The 22,988-nt window shown below is 38.7% G+C and overlaps 1 protein-coding gene across 10 annotated transcripts in view; it reads right to left on the minus strand.

The window, feature by feature from the left end:
- Nucleotides 1-22,988, minus strand: part of KLHL32 (kelch like family member 32) — a 122,386-nt gene that overhangs the window by 17,792 nt on the left and 81,606 nt on the right. For 9 of the 10 annotated variants that reach the window (XM_064707261.1, XM_064707252.1, XM_064707254.1 and 6 more), the window contains one exon: nucleotides 21,061-21,276. The exons of the other annotated variant lie outside the window; for it this stretch is intronic. In XM_064707261.1, the coding sequence (XP_064563331.1) occupies nucleotides 21,061-21,276 (216 nt within the window). The remainder of the gene's footprint in view (nucleotides 1-21,060; nucleotides 21,277-22,988) is intronic. 10 annotated transcript variants of the gene reach the window in all.

A 22,988-nucleotide genomic window follows, 5' to 3' on the forward strand; every position in this document is an offset into this window, starting at 1 on the left:
CCAAGAGCAGATATATATACTTGCCTCAGTCATGGTATCTATGCATCTAAAAAGCAGCTGTGAAAGCCTGTTAGTCGACATAAAAAGATGTACATCCAAAAGCACTGTACTGCACCAGCTCCCCTAAACAATTTCCACAGCATTATCAGCTGCTATGCAATACTCTCATTGTGCAATCTGTTAGTGCTGCTGGAGACCAAACTATCCCTGAGTCAAGCTGCTGGAAAAATAATATTAACACAGGGGCTATGGGATCACTGGACACTAAAAAGAAGACTAATGTCAGAAGACTACAAAGAAAAGCCTTTTCTGCCCTCCCTATTTCATCCTATTTATGACATAATATTGAAGAAATGTAACATATTACATACTGAATCCTTCAATATATTTTTCTTTCTTCATTTATTTTATTTATAAAGTGGAGAAAGGTGTAAGGGGACAAAAAAATTAAGTCAGAGAAGAGAGAACCATAGAAGAGGCCCTACTAGTTTGGGGCAGGCAGAAAGCAACAATTCAGCAATTGCAGTTAGTATCAACATTCAAAATTAAACATAGCATTCAAATCACATAAAGCTTATTGAGTTGAACTGGTCCTAAAAAGAGGCTAGGAATGGCCTAAACCATTTCAGAAATTGCTGTGTAAGTTATTTATGAAAACGTCCAGTAATGAAGATAGCAAAATTTCCTCAGGAAAGCGATTCCTATACTCCGATAACCTTCCAGACAGATTTTCCTCTACATATGCAGAAGCTTTAAACCCTTAAACTCATCACTCCATTTTCCACCTTTTGGTTTAAATTCCAGAGCAACCCCTGAAAATTATTGATCCATACAGGATGAAAAGAATTTTGTAACCTTTTTTTTCTTCTCCACCTCAGATGCATTTTAATATTGGTGTGAGTTTCCTCTTCAATGAACGAAGAAAGTATTTCAGTGCATCTTAGGTCACATTTTCTAAATCTCTGCTACTTGGCTCACAGTTCTCTGTTACTGAAATCTTTAATGTTTGCTGTTGAAAACTGGACATAATCTTCTTCTTAAGGCTGTAGTAGCAGTGAATAGGTTGGCAGAATCTCTTTGAATGGAACAATCTATGCCATTCTTGCCTGTACATCACCACATAAGACTGTCAGTGCACTGTGATGTTGATGATCCATATTTAAGCTTATTACTGAGTACTTTTTTTTTTTTGTGGTTGGTTTGTTTGTTTAGGGTTTTTTTTTTTCTGCAGAAATTCCACAGTGTCATGCTTTCTCTGCCATTACCCAACTCTCTACTATTACTTTGGGTCACTGCTCCAGTCAAGATCATTCTCAATCCAAACTGCATTATCAGAAGTGCTAGAAAACCATTTCACCTTCTGACTTTCTGGAAACATAACCCCCTTATTATTCTTTTATACAAGTTATTTCAAAGACATTGACTAGTTCTAGATAAGGACTAACTCTACTTGATACTTTAACAGAACTCATGGAGCGGGCGTTTCTAACAAGCTGAGTGATAAAAAAATTTTCAGCTAAATCTTATGGCCCTGTACTGTTGTTGGGAATGTCACATAAAAAAGCTGAAAATAAAGGCTGCTTTTATTCATGGCTTTCATATATGATGCATTAAATTTTTTACTGTTTCTTTATTCTGTCAGAGTTCCGCACTGTGAACCCCTGTGAAACAAAGAATCGATGAAGGGCATCAAAAATGCACCGGCAGTTCAGTCAGTTAAATGTTGTATTGAGTTTCAAATACATGCATTAGCTATTTGTATTTTGATTTGCTAGTAAAAAAGACAATCATTAAATGTATTTGAAAATGGTTTTGGACTTGAAATCATTGAGCTTCACAGTCAGGTGTTCTAAATCCACCAAACCCATGTGTCAGGAGTCTCCTACTGAGTTGTATCAGGCAACTTCCTATTCCATGTCTTTAGCCATGTGAATGATTCCTGAAAAGCACTTAGCTCTCATCATGCAATCACTTGAAATTGAGGAGAAATTCAGGCTATCTTCAGCATACATCATATAAATGATATATGGGTTACCATATTAAGATAGAAGAATTTACAAAAACTGAGTTCTTCTCTGTCAGCCCTTGTATCCAACAGACTGGTTACTTTTGGAACTACAAGTTTATGCTTTTGCTCACACCTAAAATGGCATCACAGAGGTAACACTTGGGCTGCAATGACAGACATTACAGACTCTGTAAAAGACAGGCACTAATGTAAACCAGGACTTGGTAACCACAAGCCTTTTAGAGGAAGTTTAATATTAACGCCTTATTAATATCTTAGGACTTCATCCATCTGCTATTGTTTTATTGTCCTGCCTTTGGTCCCCCAATAAATACTGTATAAACACACGAGCAACACCACATACTAACACCATATACATAACTTGCAAGAAATGGTACCTGCATTCATTTCTGGATATGGGATGTGTGATGATCTGCACAGAAGGCATGGACATCTCTGTTACAATACATTTTCTCTGCTGTAAGAAGTTTGGCATATACAGCCTGGTTCATAATGTTAAATCTCTACTGAGAAAAGCCCTGGAGTTGTAAAAAACTGTTCCACTGAAATGAAATGCTTAGCTTTTCCCTAAACCACTCCAGCAATGGTTGCAAAGCGATACAAAGATTCTGCTGGCACTCATATGAGATGCACAATCTATTCTGAGTCTGAACCTAAACCTTCTCTATCCATTCCACACTATTTTATCCCCACTCATCTGTCCTGCATCTTTTTTTATGAAAACCTTTGAACCTTTCCAAATGAGGTTTATTGCAGCGTGCTTGTGATTCTCTACATGCTGCACCCCAAGGTATCTTTGGAAGGGCTACCTCCCCCTTTCCCCTCTGACAAGCAGCTGCAGCAGCAATGGGGAGGGCAATGTGAATCCCAGGCTGTCTCTTGTGTAGGATGCTCTGGCTCTTACCAGACTCCATGTCTGAGGTTAGCTTGCTGTGGAAGAACTTCATTTTATTGTATGAGTTTAGAAAGCAGGGCTAAACCCTGCACACCACCTGGATGCTCTGTAGGCATTTAACAGAATGCATAGAAGCTTCACTGAGTCTTAGGGAAGCAACAGAGGTCTGTGAATCACAATGTCTTTAGAAGCTCCTGTCCAAATCAACTCATGCTACTGTTTGAACACAATTTAACTACAGTGCCCTGTGTGACCCACACCTACTCTGTGACACTCCAAGGCAGCAAAAAGGCCTTAAGAGATAAAAGCTATATTGTTTTTATCACCTTGTCTTGCTATTTGTGACAATTACAGTTCTTAAATTCATTATGGGCCACTACTTAAAAATAAGTAGTATACCTACAAATGTAGGTATCTATATCTATATTTAGAGAATACAGGACAAACTCCTAAATTGTGACACAAGGCTATGGAACAGGCCGCCTGGTTTCAGGAACACTCACCAACTGAACCTTAGACTTCTACACTGGTTTTGCAGAACATTGTTATCATGTTCTCTAGCAGAATATGATGTCTCATACTATGGAGAAAACTGGGTGTGAGTGAACAGTCTAGCAGGTATTGGAGGGCTGAAAAAGTTCAAAAGAATGAAAACTGAATTCCCAAACACATCTTTCACTTGTAGCAGAAGTAGTCACTGGTGGACTGCAACACAGTTCTAACTTTCCTTCAGTGCAAAGGAGGCAAACATAACTCCCATCAACGTATGGCAGACACAAACTTCCATGTACAGGACCAGCACACATCTGTATATCTATCAACACAATTTCTAACACCTTTACTCAGGTTTTGTTTAATCTAGACCCAAAACCCTGGTGCCTACATAAAAAATCCAGAATTCACCTCATCTATACACTGATTATTGTGCCTATGTTTTTGCCTCTCTGACAGTAACAATTAGCAACTATAATCAGCATTGGCAAAATAAACTCAAAGCCATTACAGGCTTTATGATGCTGCAAGAAAAGACATCCTTTAAGGCTTCTCTAAGGGAATACCAATAGCATTTGAAATTACAACTGTGCTTAAAATGCTAACAAGCAAGCAAGCAAAAAAAAAAAAAAAAGACAATCTACAATTTTGAGGTTTAAAATATTTGTATCAGTGCTAAATAATTTACAAAAATAAGGAAAGACTCCTATTCCTACTCCCATATAGGAAAATTCTGTTTAAATTGCTAGAAGCTTCTTTTCTATTAATTTTAATGTATGAGTGAGTAAAGGAAGCTACAGCCTAGTGCCTATATCAACTTTAATAAATAATATATTTTGCCATATTCATCTTCTAAACTAAGTAAATGACAAAAGTAGACCCTCAGAAGGGCATGATTTTCAAACCAGATTAATTCTCTCATTCTAATGCCCTAACCCAAAGGATTTTTCTTCTCCAAGGTTACATTATGTGATTTAGCAATGGAGTGCCTTCTCAAAACAGCAGAAAAGAGATGGAAAAATATGTTGTGGCACAGTTGGAGCACACATCAAAGTACATCTGCATGTTGGATAGCAAGTTCATTGTTTTTCCAACACCTGCTTCTGTTTCCAGCGCAGTGCTTGAACACGTCACACAGGCCTGCAGCACAGTCCTTCCCTCCCTGCTGTTCATAGTGAACACACCACACCTATGCCACAGCCAGAGAGGCCACGGAGGCACAGGAGGTTAAAGATGAACTAGGAGTCTCTCTCCTGTTGAAGATAACCCTGCAAGAAGTGGCTACCTGTTCCTTTGGGCTGCCAGCTATCCCAGGGAGAGAGCAGGAGAGCCCATCCCGGCTGTGCCGTGCCCGCTCAGCATCCCCTGCAGCCCCTCTCGAGCCACTCTGCTGGGAGAGGGGCCAGACCTGCCCTTGACACCACACCAAGCCCTCTAATAAGAAAAGCCAAGCCACTTCATGAGTGCAAAAAGCCTGACATACTCTTATTTATTAACTCAGGTTCAATTAGAAACTAATCCAAGTCACAAAGCCAAAGTCAGGGAAAGTTTCTGTTGACAGAGCTCCAAGAAAGAAAAAACTTATCTAAACCTGGGCTCTGTGAGGGGCCACAGGAACTCTATTAAAGTCATCCTGGCCTGCTCTTTAGTTGATGTATTCACGTTGTAGCCCAATGGACTGCAAATATGCTACTTTATGTCGTCCAACGTGTCTAGCAAATGAGATGAAGTCAAAAAGTGACAGCAGTGCAAAAAACAAGGCCATTGGAGTGTTGGGTTTTTTGTGTTTTGGTTGTTTTAGCAACAAATACAAGGAAACAAATTTTCTAAGGTTTTAAAGCAATTCACACTGTCTCATTAAATAAAATAGAAATCCTAATTATAATAACCTAGTGAATGTTCTCATTTTAGGAGAAAACAAAATTTTAAATATGGAAACAAAAGTGGAAAGATGCATTTTCCTGGACTGAGATCAGATATGTGCAACACAAATGATTCAATTTGTGACAATCTGATGATGATATTAAATCAGGGAAAGAGAAAGAACTATAAATCTCATCTGAACAGTTCTTCTGTTCCTTAACAGAAGCAAAAGGTTTTGGCCAGAAAAAAAAGAAATCAAATTAATATCTTTGTATCCTGAGCATATTGGACAGTGCTATAGACCTGATTCTGTTGATTTTTGAAGCCAAGAAGAGTCATGAAAGCAACACAGTTACTGCAGTAATCACCTTAAAGAACCACCAAGTGAACTTCAAAAAGCAAAACTTGAACTTTACTAGTTTGGTCTTCGAAACACTAAGAATATATATTTTGGCTGTAAACTTGCAATAATTTTGCCTTTTATTAGATTTTATCTAACTCAGCAAGTCTGAGGTGTTCCAGACTGGGATCTCCTGACTCAAAACCACATTTCAGTTGGCAATTTCCAGCAACTCCCTGACTCTTCAAATTTCAAGTAGAGGAGCAGAATCTATGAACAAACCAGGACACTTACCAAAGGTCTGAACAAAGTCCATTGAGGGCTATGGAGGAACTTTCACCTAGTCTAAACTGAACAGGGCTTTCCAAAGGGCCTGAATTTGGATCTCTAAAGGGTCTTTGTCACCCTTGTCTCTAGAGGCTACAAAGGACAAAATCGAGGGGGTTTAGGATATTCATTGAAGCTTTTAAAGCAGGATGAACTACATTTATCTGTATTATTCATTTAGGATGAAAAATGTAAGAATTGTTGCTGAGGGAAAAAGTCCCATCACACAACAAAACACACACACACACAATTTTTCAAAGCCATGAGTTACACAAAAATATTTTTAGAAGTTAGTAACCATGCAGGCACAGCCTCCAGACTCCTGCAATTTTATCAGTCACTTAATATCTTACACAGTTGTGGACAGCAGGAAAAATAAGTGTTTTGAGCCTAGATGCAAGACAGCCTTAAAGATAGAAATCTTTTTCTTCTTTTTATTTTGAATTTAAAATGTGCATAAAAATAAGACTCTAATGAGCTGCATGTGGAACAATCAAAATTATGAGGTATTTGCATTTCTTTTGCACCTTGAGCCAAACAACTACAAAATCATGCATATGATTCTCTCAATCTGAACACAGTAAATATTAATAATCTCTGAATCAGCAATGAAATGCCTTTTGCCCTGAACCCTGAAGAGAGACTTTCTAACGCAAAAAGTTGCGGCGCAGTGACTGAAACCACATTTACAAGGCACCAAGCTAAGGCATATGCGTGCAGCCTGTGAAAATAAAGCTGTGCCATCCCCCAGCCTCTTAACACAGAGACGTTTTTAAATTACCTGTTTGTCAGTTTTACAAATGTGTGTCTACGTAAGCAGCTCCCTGTGTGGCGCTGCGTTAGCAAGCAGGCGTGCTTCCATTTGCACATTTGGATTCTACAATCAGAATTAAAACATTTGCTCTGTTCAGGATGAGCTGATAAACAGGGATTTTAAATTTTACCTTTTTTTTTTTTTTTAATGTGAAAAATGAAAGAAAAACGTTCCCCTAGATGTATTATGCCTTTGGGCTCCGTGTGAGGGAAGCGAAAAAAGACAGAGAAAGCTACTGTGAAGGTCACAGAGTGAAAGAACTTCCTCAGGGCACAGAATAAATTAAATCCCAAGGAAAAAATAAAATGTGATTTCCAGAGTGTGAGGCACAAACTCAAAATGACAATGATTGACAGCCAAACTATATCCGTGCAATATCGAAGACTGCACGTTCTCATTTACCTCAGTGTAGCCAGCAAGCGCCCATTAAACATCCGTCTGATGCCCAAATTAACCTTCTTGGCAAACTGAAAGAGGCACAAACTATCATAATCAACCTTTCATTATCACAGCAGCCTCTAGTTAAAGGGTCAGAATAATTGTGCCATCAGAGCCCTGATTGTTTTCAATCAACAGACGACTGGAGTGACAGCTCAGTGATGGAGTAGTTTGATGAAACCGCACCAGGCCTAATCAGAGCAGATGAAAGGAAGGCATGATTGGTGCAAATGAACAGTCGTGCCTCTCTTTTTCATTTACAATCTGAAATTACTCTTGAATTTACGGGGTTTTTTCTCCCTTATGAGTACCTCTGAAAGAATGTTTGACTTATTATGGGTTCTGACAGTGCAGAGTTATAAAACACAGGTAGGGTTTTCAGCCCAGGCTTTAAGTGGGTATTCAGCATAATTTTAACAAATTCACTCTTGAAAAGCACAAAATGACTAAAGACTTCCAATGACCTAACCTTTCAGTGCTGTTTGATTAGCAGAACAATTTATCACAGTTCACATTCTTCATGATAAGAAAAGATTTAAAAAAATGGGCAGGAATCATTTTCAAATGTTTTCTCTTAGCCAATATATTTATTGTATTACTGCTCTCCTGTTTTCTCTCTCTCTCACACACACACAAAAGAAAAATATAAATTAAAGAACACTGCATTAATAACCCTTTTCCTCTTTGAATGAATAATAGAATCCAAGCAAGGGTTTGTTTGCAGATGAAAGTAGAGACCAATTATCATGCCACTGACAGCATCAATATTTAGTTTTCTGGTGGGTGGGTTGGGTTGTTCATTCCCACATTTTAAAGGATGGGAAATTAATCAATCCCAGTAGGTGTTTCTTACCTTACTTATCAGCACTGATTCAGGGTGTCTCGTAAGTGACCAGGGAGAAAAAAAAAAAAAAAAAAGAAAAAATGTAGGGGCTGCGTACAGAAAATATGAGAAGAATGAAAGATTCAGGTGTCCTGCACCTCCTCTGCTGGGTTCACTTCCTCTCCCAGACTCACCCTGCTCCACCCATATAGCTTCCCCTTCTCACAAGGCTGCTGCAAGGAAGGTGAGATAAATAAAAATAATCTAATTTAATTGTACCTCTGAGAGAAGCAAGTATTGCAAGCAGTGAGGGGTAAAACTTTTGTTCTGTGGTCTTGGTCATCATCAGATGTTCTCTAGTGTCAAGTATTACAAAATTCATACCAATGTTCATGTCAGCATACCAAAGAACAAAACAAACAGCATAGAAGCAAAGATTATGATTTGTCTGAAAGATGAGTGGATACAGAAGTTCTGATCCAAACACCAACGGCTTTTAACAAATTTAACGTCCTGTATCTCTTCTCACACCACAGAAGGGAAGTTTTACTTACTTAAAAGTTTAGGACTGTAGGCAGAATATTCACCTAAGTGGAAGTGCCCTCAGCAAAAGAAGCTGTGAGGAGGCTTGCACATCCTTACTGATGCACAGGGCGCTATTTACAATTATTGAAGTCTATGCTATTCCAAATATAAGGACACTGTTTATAAAATCGGAACTCTTGTGAATGAACCCAAAACATTCCTCACAGACCAGTGAAGAAGGGAAGTGAGAGTTTGGGAAGCTGCCAACACGTGTTTTGCTGGATGCAGCAGAAAGAAGATTCCAAAGCAAACATTTCTCTACATAGAGAGGTGTCTCAGATTCACATTTCCCACCACAAGGGACCACTGCACACGATCAAAGATCCTGTCATTCTGCTATTTGTCCCCAACTCCTACCCAGCCAAGTCCACACTGTTGCTAGAACTCTGCTTCAGCAATGGCACTGGCATTGTGTACATGGGTGCCCCTGAAGTCTGCTCCCAAACTGAAGACTGAGATCACAGCTGGCAGGAAAGAAAAAAATATGCGTCTTTCCAGACCCAAATATTATCATTGTGATGCAGTCAGACTCAGCCTCACAAATGGGCAGGGCTTGGAGGACTGAGGGATTAACTCAGGCAGTAAAGAGGGAAGCCAAATATAAAGGAATTGACTTCAGGAAATGCACAGCCCCAAAGGAAGATTAAAGAACACCAAGGTTCATTATCTCTGGAGGGTGAAAGCACTTGTTAGAGTATGTCGTCCTGACCTCTGATCAGGCTCTGCAGAAGCTGCAGTGGATTTGTCCAGAGTACTACACAGGGAACTGCTGGCCTAAATAAGAAATGCTCTATCTCTAGGCTGGTTTGCAGGTTTGGGATTTATGTGATGTCATGGTGACAACCTGCAACTTTCAGAACATGAGCCCTGCAGTCTGTAAGCCACTTTGCAAGAAGCAGAAATTTGATTTTGATCTTTCAGCTGAAAAACACTGCAGCAAGCACAGTTAATGGTCAAAGTCTCTAGCACCAAAGATTATGCATTTCATGATATGCTGTAATTAAAGCAGATACAGGTAATGCAGGTGTACTAAAAACACACATTTATAAAACATTCACAGCATTAAAGCTAATCACAATGTATTAAAAATAATTCTCAATTTTTCTCAACTGATAATAATAACTGCTGATAATGTCTACCTCCTTAAAGCATTTAAGCAGTAAAGCATCCATCACCAATTGCTGCTGGACAGAAATGTTGTCCTGCACAGTGTTTCAACAGGTGCAAGGAGGACAATACAACATACACATCTTTGGCAGATTTCTTACTCATAATCAAACAGCTTTAGGAGTAACAACTTTAACACCTGTACTTCTGTCTCAGAAATTTTTAATAATTGTTTCTGCCCAGCATCTTTGTGAGAAAGAGAGGAATTGTTTATCCAAAGACAAGCTCTCCACCAACCCAGTACAGTCCCTTGCCTTGTCAGTTCAGTGCTTTACTGCAAGCTTCCTTCGCCCCTAGTGCTACATTACTATAGTGGCCTTCTCAACAGGAACATTATTTTACAAAAAAAGGTTAGAGAGAAGGACAATGCTAGTTTCATCTTTTTATGTATGTGTTTCCTACGAAACACAAAAAATTGCCAGTTTTGTAATAAAAGTAAATAATAGAATTTATGCATTCAGAATTGTATTCACTTCATTTGCACACTTTCTCCACTTCTTATATTTACTGGCCATGAGAGTAAGAAGTTTACCTAGAAGATATTGATTAAATTCAATAAAGATATTCCATCTTTTTAGACTTACAATAAAATAACTATGAGAGCAAATCAGCTTTACAAAAGGCTAGCTGAACTATATTAATATATAACATTATATATGGTAAGTAATCTTATTAAAGCAATGAGTTGCTATAATAGAAAACCTGTTCTCACCTACTGGAGTTCAAAGTGAAGTAAGGTACAGACAGAAGGTAAACTCTCAGCTGTTGTAAATTATCACAGCTCATGAAAGCTTGCCATTTTACACCTTCTGGGGAATCTGAACTTCAAAATTATACAGAATGTTCCTTCCAAGTATCTAAAAGCAAATTATAAGTAAAATTCAGGCTTCCCCAAGAGAAGTTTACATTTCAACCACTTTCTCAAAATGGGAACTAAGAGAAAAATTAGGTGTCTTAATCAAAATCTGTCCCCTCAATCTGTCCAACTGAGTCTCTTTATTCCACTACCAAAAATCCAGTGGAAATTTAGGTGCTCATGCCACAGAACAAAGTCTGGTGATATGCAGGTATCTGAAAGCGAGGACAAAACAATTCCCAAAGTATCATCTGCCAAAAGTACTTGAGATATTTTTGCAGCTGAAAAGTGCAAGGCAATACAGGCCATAAACACTGCATCCTTTCTTAACCTTGGAGCAGCAAAGACAAAACTGTCCCACGGTGTGCTTCAAGAGAAGTCTGATGCTGTGTGATCAGGTCCTCAAACCACAGAGGAGTTTCCTCCACAGTCACTTGGAGCTTCTCTACGAAGGCAGATTTACAAATGTGCTTCTCACATCCAACTGGTTCTTCCACTGTGGTAGAAGGGGCAAGCAGGACCCTGGCAACCCCTCTCAGTGACCCTCCACATGTTCAAGCATGTGTTTAAAAGCTGAATGAGCTTGTGTGCAGCTCCTATTGCAACAGACTTCACAGCTACCCACCACTCACAGCCTCTGTTTTCTGTGCACTGCAATGGCTGTCACACCTGGGAGTCTACACACATAAAATAAATAAGCCAGGAATAATCACAGTGGAAAGGCTCTGCTTACTTTTGTGCTCAAGTCAAAATTTGTTTTAACAAGAGCATCAAAAAGGAGAATGCAAAGCCAATGAAACCACAGCAAAGCAAATCCAAAATATGGCATCCAGAGACTTAATCTTGCTTTTTCCAGAGACACAATCTCAACTTTTTCCTTTAAAACAAATCCAGCCACCGAGAGTTAGAAATGACAAGGAAATCAATCTCCTCACCATAAACATGTTGCATCTAGGTAAAACCTTAACAAAGGGAAGGCCTTGTAAAACCATGGCTTAGGCCTGTTACCTCTGCTAAGCAGAAAAGGGAAAGTGACTCAGCTGAATTAGAGGTAGAAAAACAAGTTCTGTAACCACTGTGAGTTCACATCATGTTGCATGGTGGTTGGTTGAATTATGTTTGTTATGATTTAAAACTATGTAGCTGATAAAGGCCAAACTGCTTAAAAAGGCCAGGTTTTTGCAATAAAGCAGCTCTCCTTTGCACTGCCTGGGGACTCTGTGTCACTCTGCATTGTCACATCAACATTCCTAAAATGTAGCTTCACAGGTCCATAAAACCTACTCTCTTTAATAAGTGGATAAAATGGCAAGAAGCTCTGAGGTAAAAAACTTCTTGCTGTCCCTTTTCAAATGCATCAAAAAATGCTCAAGTTTGAATCCTCCATCATTTGTTGAGATGGTAGAACCAACATTGCTAGGTGCTTTATATCAGATAAGTTTTCTGAAGCTGTAAAGAGCAGAAGCTTATCTCTTCATAAACAGAGCTGTTTAACTAGGGCTCGTAACTGTGATTTGATTTCATTTTAAGGAGATTAGGGTTTATGATAGTATTTATCTTTTCTGAAACAGGGTAAGGACAGAGGTGGAAAAGAACCTACCTCCAGCAGCCATCATTTCAAAATCTAAAACTGCTCATTTTTACTTTTAGAGAAAACACTCAGGTTGACATCAAATGCATTGGAACTTTATAGACACATTTAGCACTAAAACAAGTTGCTGGTACATAATTAATAAGTGGAAAAGACAATTTTTACAATCTGATACACACTGTTTTTATTGCTATTCCTCTCTTGCTATTTTCCCCTCAGAAATATATTTTAGAAGTGTAGCAGCTCACTCCAGAGACAAGAATCTACAAGCTTTCATCAGTAAAAAACTGTTAGAAAATGAAATAGGCACAAAATTGACAAAATTCTATAAAAATGCAATTTAACTCTGTGAAAATTAGTCTAAATGGTTCTTGAATGTAAAAGGATTTCTATTCCTTTCTTCCCTATTGTTAGGGTATAATTTTCTAGGTATTTAATAGGCAAATCCAACAAATCACCAAAAAAAAAGTATCATTTTCTATAATAATCTTTACAACAGCTATACAGGACTTGTGTGTCATCAAAATCTTCGGTCACACAAAAATGTACTTCAAAGTACATGCTCTCCTTAGCTGGTTTATAAATATGCATGTGTTCAACACACTATTACTTCAAAACCTCTGATGTCAAATTTTCCAACCAAAATCACAGAATAGTTTGGGTTGGAAGGGACCTTAAGGATCACCTAGTTCCAACCCCAGGTCATGGACAGTGTCCATTAGACCAGGATGCTTAAAGCTCCATCCAACCTCACCTTGAACACTGTCAGGGATGGAGCATCCACAACTTCTCTGCAAGTGCCTCACCTCCTCACAATAAGAATTTCTTCTGTATTTCTGATGCAAACCTATTCTTTTTCCGGTTAAAACCATTTCCCCTTGTTGTGTCACCACATGTACTTCAAAAACGTCCCTCTCCATGTTTCTTGTCTGCCCTCTTAGACTCTGAAAAGCTGCTATAAAGGCTTCCTGAGGCCTTCTCCAGTCTGTACAATCTCCATTCTCTCAGTCAGTTTTACTGATTTTGGTTTAATCGCCACATGATGGACTTCAGATTACCTCACTGCTTAATCAAATGAGTCCTGCATTAATTTTTCAAAATCAACTAATTGTTCTAAGAAAGCTATTTCTTTCAAAAAATTAACTTAAACATTTTGAACCACATTTGCAATTGCATTTGAGATCCCAAAAGAATCTAATGAATTGGGAATGTCAGAGCTTCCCCACTATAAGATTAAAACAAACATTAATTTATTATATAAACCTACTAAATAATATCTGAAGCAAACTAAAACATCTGTAACTGCTATAAGATAAACCTTGTAAAATTATGTCCTATAGTTTCACTCCAACATTAAAATAGGCTCCACCCTAAAGGAGCACTTTGAAAGCTCTTCAGCACAGATTTTCACTTCAGAGACTGTGATCTTTCAATCTGTCATTACTATCCCACATAGACCTTTAGCTTGGAAGCCGCTTCACAGGAAATCTTCTTAAGATCTTCTTGACAAATGTATTTGTCGTAATTTCTTCCATTTCTCCCTGGCACGAGGGAGTCCGAAGTGATCAAAGGAGTAAAAGTAACCCTTTGTCACAAGGCAAGGAAATCCTCAGCTCTGCAGCTCACTCGCACATCTGGAAGCTGCCAAGGGTGTCCCAGCTGGAGTAAGAAAGGCTGTGCAGAAGTGACACAGCTTTTCCATCTCCTTGCCTCCTCACCTTCCTGGAGCCACTGGTGTCCTGATCCTGGGGCAGGAGTGGCAGCAAAGGGCACCAGATACTGAGATCTCAGCAGCTGTGCTGGACCAACACACCTGCTGCAGGTCTGGACACACAGGTGAGACTTCACTACCTCCAACTGGGCACACTTCGGGCACTCGACCCCAGAACGAGATTGCAGCTATCTTAACACATTGATGACCATGTGCACGGAATCAGGAAACATGGAATTCAATTTTCTTCCACTGTCTTCTTTGGCTTTGTGGTTACAAAGTAATGCTTCTATCAGCTCCCAAAGGAAAATTTGTTGAAATACAGAACTGGGAATTCTCAGAAGAGATTCTAACTTCCTATCATTTTCCACAAGCTTAAACCCATTGGAAACAATGTTAAACAGCTTTACCAAGGTTTTGAAAGAGTAAAGATTACTAACATTTATATCTCTGAATGGAAGAAATTAACTAAGATAGTAACAACAGACTGACATATTTGATCATCCATGGTATCTGTGGAGTTTAGACTTTGTGTTATATTCTTCAACTTAAAAATTGATGCATATTTTCAACCATACCTGGCTTTCAAAACAGCTTCAGCAACTTTTTTTTTTTTTATGTAACTACATATATGTGTATATTTATACAATTATACTGTAGATAATATCCAACAGATCTGAGCCACAAAGAGGGCAACAGTCAATACAAATCCCCCCACAGCAGACAAATTCAAACATAGAATGCAGCAACACAGAAGAAGTCTTGCTGTGTGGATACCTTGGTGTCTTTTTCTAAATCAAAACACACATCCACTGCTTAGCTGAAGAACTGACCTAAATCCAAGAGCTGTGAGCACAGCAGGCTTCCTAAATACTGGTGTGATGCTCTGTGCACTTCTGAAGGTAATCTGGGATAAATAAGTTGAGGCAACATTACTGTAGGACAGCAAGACCAAAGTAATGCTCTCCAGTAATTCTCCAAGGCTCACAACAACAGCACCAAAATAATCAAGTTTTCTGACATGTATGAAAAAGAGCATTAGAAGAACACACAGTTGCTCCTAGCATAGCTTTAATACTGGAAATCACGTTCTATATTGTTAGACTTGATAAATAACAGTAAATATATTAGCTAGTATTCAAAAAACAAGAAACTTTTAAAAGTTCAGAACAAAAGCATATATAAAGTTCCCAAGATATTACTGTAAAGGACAAATTAAGAGCCCATTTGAATTGAACCAAAGTAGACAAAGGGGAAAGGTGTTTCATAAAATAAGGGAACAGTGCCAACAGGGACAGCATTCATTTTCCCTATAAGCCAAAGAGCCATTACTATTACTAATGATACAGAAATTATATCAGGAATAAATAGTGTGTGACCTGAGCACACCAGCTGAACTGTGTGAGTTCCTGCTGCCTACACCCACTGCTTGACCCTCTGTATTGTGCATGAACCCAGGCCAGTCTGCAGTGCCAGTGGACACCAACCTCCTACAGACCTTGGGCCACAGCTACCGGCTTGGCCTACCTATGATGGATGTCCTACCAAATCTGCACATGCCTTATAAAAATTAATCCCACCCAGTCTGGAGAGACTGTGAGAAATGCACCACTGCACAGAGTCAATTCAGGTGAGATACCTATGTTTATGAGGATTAGACTAAGGAAAAGGAAAGCTGCAGCCTATCAGAGGTTATGTTTCCATACTAATTTTATTTGAGGGTAACTGTGTGATTTTGCTTGCTCAGTCTGTCATGACACACATAGCACAACCATCACAGATGTAGTACACTGGATACTGGTTCTCTGGCAATTTTATGTGGACTTTCATAAAAAGGGTAGAAAAAAGGAGGTAAAAGTACAGCAAAACACACATGGGTAATATACTAATTTTTTCATTTAGCCTCACCTATTCACCTCAGATATGCATCAAGCCCCTTTTTTCTCTTCTATGCCTTTCTTGATGAGAGGCTGACAGCCACATTTTAGAGAGGTAGTTTTCTGCTTAGGGTAAATACTCACTAGGAACAAGCATCAGAATAGACATTATTTCACTTATTGCCCAAGAGAGCACTTAAGCTTATTTCTTGAATAGTGAAAGGCTAATATACTGCTTAAACACAACATTGATTACTGAGGTGCTTTCCTTCACATATATTTTATGTTGTTACTTGTTTGGCAGTAAAACTTAAGTTCACATTCAGCAAGGCACTTAGGCCACATTTCATTAAAATATATATATACCCCTGAGAAAAATTACTTATACTCTCTCCATATGAAAAATTGCTCTGCAATACCAAAAGATTGACACAAGAAAAAATCAAGTACTGATCTGAAGGAATGGCAAGCTTGTACCAGAACATGACAATCACTTTAGACACTGCTGTTCTGCACAGGTAAATGTGTGCACCACTGCAGATGTATGGAAGACGTCTTTGGATCTGTCATCAGCACAGAACTGTTCCATCATAGCAGGCTGCCACAATGTGTACACCACAAAATTTCCTACAGCATTGAACTGTGGGATTTCTGCAGAAGAAAAATTTTGATCCTTCACAAATGCCATCAGGAAATCCAAAATGGAGCTCAAGCATAACAAAAGGCTGTTGAAAATAGGGCACAGAAGAGGATAAACAGGACTGTAGTAAGAAAACTGGATTTGTGCACTTAATTTTTTTATAAAAGATACAATACAAGCTCATATTGACCTATAACACTCCAATCTTCTTGTCCTTCATTTTTCTATTTATTCAAGCAAAGACACTTCTCCAATACAGAGACCAAACACTGCTTGTATTTGCTTCTGCACGTCCACAGGGATAAAAGGAACTAGCATTACACTTTGACACATGGAACATATTACTTCATGAACACAAGTTCAGAAGCTACACACAAGGAGTTTAACAGGACTACAATGTCTCAGGAATGCCTTGGAAAAGGCACAACACATTTGCAGGCATCCTAACTGAATAAACCACTCAAGCAGTTTTATCTACCAGCTTTTCTTAGATTGCTTGCTTATCAGTTGATTACCAAGTAACCAAGTTGCTTTGCAAAATAAAAAAAATAGAAAAAAAAAGAAGCCAAAGAAAGCCAAGGGAAAACTTCTAACCTTGCTTCTGAAGAAGTATTGACAAATACTAATATTGACCTGCTTTTATTGTTAGCTACTTAAAAATTATATGTATCCTTTAACAACCTACTTAAACAGAAGCAGGGATGGAAGAAATTAATCTATACTGATCCCACTTAAGATTTTTTCCCAAATATGATTTAGGAGTCCACCTTGGATCAAGTGCAGTATTTAATAATAGAACCATTTGACCAATCTACTGCACAGAGACACAATAATCCAGTAAATATTTCTCTCTCTAAGCATTAGTAGGATATTTGAAATATGAATATTTAAGTCTCATGACACTGAAGTTTCTAATAACAAATATAAGGCATAATTATATATAAAGCTAAATTAGTTTTTTACTTAAATCTTTAGCTTGCTTTCTACTTGCTAAGGTTCCAACAACAAGCCCTCTACCACTGTATTTCTCTGGCAAACTTGTTCCATCTTACAGGGTTGCTTACTTTTTCAATTACCAAGGCAAAGAATTCACCTGCTTCCTTAAAGTGCAGCCAATGAATCTTTCTTGTAATGGTCAATTATGAAAAGATTCACTTTTTATTTCACGATAAACTAGACATTTATGTCTCTGTCGTGACTGCTTCCTGTGGAAAAAAGAAGGGTGCTTCACAGGTTATGATGAAGAAGAACAAACCAGGAAAAAAAGGTTTTTTTCCTCCACCTTCCCCATGATTCTTTCCTTTGTTTAATTCATTTTTTTTATTTAATCCTTTTTTTCATGTCACTGACTTAACTTTACACATTTTAATGCAGCTGACAAATAAAAAATTCTTATGTAGAAGAATATTTCATAATCTCACGTGCTGATAAACTGTAAAAATCAAGATATGAAAACATATCTTATGTCAATGAATAATCATAATTACTGTCTTAGCTTACCTAAGCTAAGGTAGAGGTAATGAAGAGGCTCATAAATAGATCCAATTTCACAGCCTACACAGGCTTTCTAGTGGGGCTTTTGGTTTTTTAAGAACCACATCACTATAGTCTTTGTCTATTGTCTCCACTCAAAATAAGACACATCAAGCCAAAAAGTCTGAAAAATCAACAGGAATTTCTGTAGTAGTTGGCAGTAACCCACAGCCTATCACACTGTCACTAATATTACCATTTAACTTTCTCAGACTCGGTTTGTTCAGTTATATTTCACCATACTCATTAGAACTAGCCAATTGTGCCTAGAAAAATCCAAAGTATGACAGGTAAGAGCTGCAATCATTCATTTAAATAATATTCAAGCATCACTCCATATACACCTTTTGATGCATTAAAATAAGCACCTTAATCTTTATGTGCACTAGGATCAGATCACCCACTGGATATTGGGAATTCAAACTGGCATAAAAAACTGTGCTCTGCAGACAGTGGCACCCTTTCCAGAGGTTCTCTGGGGGAAGTTTTAATTTGTGCTTAGGACTTCATGGCAGCCCTACCAGCAAAGGTGCCTTGGGGACATGCTGAATTCATGTTGCTGTGACACGCAGCCATGTGTGTGTGCAGAGGCCACACTAGTCACAGGTGAGACAGATAAATCAAATGGCAGCATCCCCCCATCAGCTTTTCTATTATCTGCCCCACTTTGTGCAAATTTCCTCCAGCTTCCCCAACACCTCTTGCTTTGCTGTTCTTCCTTAAGACATGGGATGGGGATTTGTCAAAGTCAATGAGCACTTTATTACAGTGAGAGTGCTCAGTAATGAACAATTCAGCAATTTAATGAGATTCTGTAGATCTGTCTCCAGCCTGTCCATCAAGTTTCACTTCTATAAAGCACCCTGACACTAATCCTCTGGCATACCCAATCTTCACCCTGGGCTGAATATTAGATTCTTCCATGGTATATTGCATTACCACTATAACCTTAGCAAAAATGATGAACTTAACTACACTTGAGGCAATATAGCTGGTCTGATTTGATTTTCTTCTATTGGGTTGACTATGAGGGAATTACTTATTTACTAAGATAAAGCAAGAAACCAGTTTCTTATTGCCTTCTGAATGCCCAAATTGGTAAATATTTATATGTGTCTTTTAATCCATTCTGGGAACCTGGAATATTTATAAATATATATTTATTCCTGGTTTTACAAACTGAATTAAAAAGATGCATGCACATTTTGCCTGCAGCAGAAACCTAGTTTAAAAAAAATCTTCGGAACAGCAGTAGTAACCTTTAGAGAGGCTATTATGATAACACTTAAATGGACAGTGTGGAGTTTGTTGTCACTCAGAAAGCAGCATATTACCTATCTCTGCTCAGTATGACCCTGCAACAGAAACAGAGGCTTTGTCACATTTGCCTCATGAAGTGTTCATTGACTGGAGTACACACAATTAAGAAAATTCAGAGTCTGAGTCTTGCAGAACAGGACAGTAAGACAGGATTTGAACACTCCCACTTCCCAAAATCATTATAGCAGATTTTGAGCGAGTATTAAGTTATACTTGAATAGCTTCCCATAGAAACTCTTCTAGCAGAAGCATACCCAAGCATGTAGCTAGGGGATTCCACTGGCTCTGCAGAGAAATGATGATGAAACCCAATCAGCCAATCACCCATGCTCCATGCATAAACTTGCACATCAGAACTTGCTTCTGATAAAGGGAATATGGGCTAGGACTCCAGAGCAGTGTGCCTCAAAAACCTAAACCAAACACAACCCATCATCGTGTGTAGTACAGGCATCCTCCAGGGACTAGGACAGGAAAAAGTCCAACTTCATTTTGGTATTTGCAGAAAATACCACCTTTGTAACATACTCTATCATGTAAAGCCTCAAAATTTTGGAAAAAAAATATGCCTGCTACATAACTGAAGGGTTATGTTACATCTTCACACTGGTTAACCTGGCATTTTTATTTTTTAAAGAATAAATATCTTATCCTGCATGACATTATTCATCCACAGAACATAAAGCATCCCAATGATGAATATACACTTTACACTTTGAGAAACTGATAGCATCCAAATGTAGTTATCTCCTTAGAATAATCCAAAAGATAAATAGATAATAAATAGGTAATAGGGGTTGAAAAATAAATCGATTTTCTAAAACACAGTCTTCTCTGTTTGGCTAATATAACCCACTTTCTAAAAGGAATGCACAGGTTTCTTTTTAGCAAGTTTCCTTCTACCTTGAAATACACTGAAATACTTTCCTCTCTAAAACATGGCAGCAAAAACGAAACAGAAAAACATCTTTGGGTAATCAATATTACAGAGATTTCCTTCCACTCCACAGTGAATTTTTACAGACATACAATGGGAACATTTCCAAGGGCAAATTTTGGTTTAGTTTTTGTGTTTCTCTTAACAGGCAATGTGTTTTTCTCACATTCAGTTTTCTCCCAGCCCATACACACTAAACGTCACAACACAGTGCAGTGCTTTTATCTTGTTAATACTTTATGGCTAGCAACTTGGTCCTTTTCTAGATCCAGCTTCTTAAAAGGAAGTGATCTCAGGCTTCTTGGACAAACCTTCCATCGAAGCTTCCACTCATCTTGGAGCAGTGCTGCCTGTGTGATGATTCTCTCATTTGTTTCAGGCAAAGTCAGCTGTGATGGCCCAAACAATTTCAATGACTATTGAAGTTATGCAGCTAAATTTGTCTGAAGTGAATGAGAGAGACTGCAGAAGCAAGTTTGCCACCAGACTCATGGCACCAGCCTCATCAGAGGCAATTATAATTGAGCTGCGTGCATCAGCCATCGCTTCCTATCAAAGAAGTTGGATCTGGAGGAAAATCTCTGTCTGTATTTAAGTAGCAGAAGTTAAACAGCATGACAAATTTCTCTCTCAAACAAAGTAATTGCATTAACACAACACAACATTTTTAGAATTTCGTTTAGAAATTTCCCTCAGTTGTTATTCACAGTTTTTGCTCAAGTGCTTATTCTCCCTCGAGATTGCTCCAGGGTTTCAAAACAACAGATTACTGCTATGGTTTATAGAGTGTCACACATTCTGGTTGTTCACCAATCCCCTTACCTGCCAGATTTGTTCTTCACTGAGTGAAGTGAGTCTATCGCTTTTAAAAACCTCTCGAAGAAGGCAGTATGGGAGTGCCAGAACTTCTTCAGGATGGCTCTTCAATAGCTCAGAGAGATGTTTTACTAAGAAGCCAATGACTGCATTCTCCAACAAAGTAAGGTTGAAAAGATCCGCAAGCTTGTACAGGTCCAAGTAATTAAAACTATTTAATTCCTAGATGGGTGAAGCAAACAAAATACACGTCACAAAAATATCCCAAACCCGAAACAGAGAATATAAAAATCCACAGGTCTCAGATAATGAAAAAAGGTTATTCTTTTGGAGCTGTGGATAAGGAAGGCAATATAACTTCAAGTTAATTAACACTGCCTCATTCAAAATGTATATGTGTTACCATTGCATATGCAAATATATATGATAGTACTAATTTATATTGCAACTCCTAAGGTTATTTATGCATAAAGCATCTGTAAGAAATATGGATTAGCACATAATATAATAAACCAGCATGATTTACACTGTATGTCAAGAGAGCTCACAGGAGCTAAGAAGTGGATTAAAAAAATGCATTTTTTAACTACAATGGTTTGTTACAAAGCAATTGTTTATTCATTATTTACTGTTTTGATTGAAGAAGAACACCTGTGTAGCACAACTTTTGTTCTGTGAAACCTCACAAAATACAAGATGTTAAGCAACATTTTATTACATATGAATTTTTCTTCATTGAACAAATGAACCCTTTTTTTTTCTCCAACCACCGTCATCAAAATATAGTGGATGTTGGCTTCCTCTCTCTCCTGGCAGCTGAGATGTGGGATCTCAGGATCTCAGTCCTGAGGTGCCGAGCCACCGAGACCACCTTGGGGGGCTCGGGAGTCCTGGAATGTTGCCAGAAGTGTCTGGTGGCTGGACTTTGACCCTACACAGGAGACGACAAGGATGAGGGCTTCACCGGGTGAATGGTGAAGGGATTAGTTAATTAGAGGGTGAGACACAGGGTTTAGGATTTATGTACAGGGGGGTTTAGAGAAGTAAGATGGAGGAATTGGGGCGTGTCCTGTCCTTCTTCTTCTTCTTCTTCTCCTCCATCTTCTGTAGTGATGGTGGCACTTTTAGATTGGCCATTACTAAAAGTGCACCCAGCAATAAGAATAAATGGTATTGGGGAAAAATGATAAATATTGTACACGTAACAATGGGTATAAAGATACGTGGCTGCCAGGAGGGCAGGACAGTGTGCTCATGGCTGACTGCTGAGCAGATCTCTGTCGGGCCGAAAGAAAATCTTTTAGATAAACAATTAATAAACATAAAAACCGAAAGAAGAACTGAAGCCTCTTCTCGTCCTTCGATACGCGGGCTGCCCCAAGGCCACCCCGGGCCTTTCCAGGCCCTTCAAACAGCCGAAAACCCGACAGCAAAAGTGAGGAGCAAAAGCTATAGTAGCTCAGGGCAGAAAGCTTTGCCCATCCTGCTAACAGATGACCAATATTTACGGGCTAAACGTTCTCAACTTGGCATCCCTCATAAATTAGTACCTAGACAACTAACTACTGCTGTTCTAGACCACACTGCTCCTTTCAGGGAACAGCCCAAGAATTCACCTCTATTAGACAAAAGCACCCAGGGCATCTGAGAAATAACAATCATGTTTACCCGTTTTCTCTGTTCCTGCTGCATGCTCACACCTCTCTTCCCCTCTCCTCCGCAATCCTGGTTCTCATCTTCCAATTTAGCGCCCTGCTCCCTATCAGCGCCTTCCCCTTGACCAGCCCCATGGGTGAGAATGACAAGGAGCCTCGTCAGTCTCACTCTGCTGGTGAGTTAACGCGGGGACTGGAGCAAGGAAGAGAAACAGACTAAATTAAGTCAATTTCACTTTCACTGCTCTGCTGGATGGAATGGCAGCACCAAATGAAAGT

The sequence above is a fragment of the Zonotrichia leucophrys genome, chromosome 3 (genome assembly GCF_028769735.1).
Source record: "Zonotrichia leucophrys gambelii isolate GWCS_2022_RI chromosome 3, RI_Zleu_2.0, whole genome shotgun sequence".
NCBI lineage: Eukaryota > Metazoa > Chordata > Aves > Passeriformes > Passerellidae > Zonotrichia > Zonotrichia leucophrys.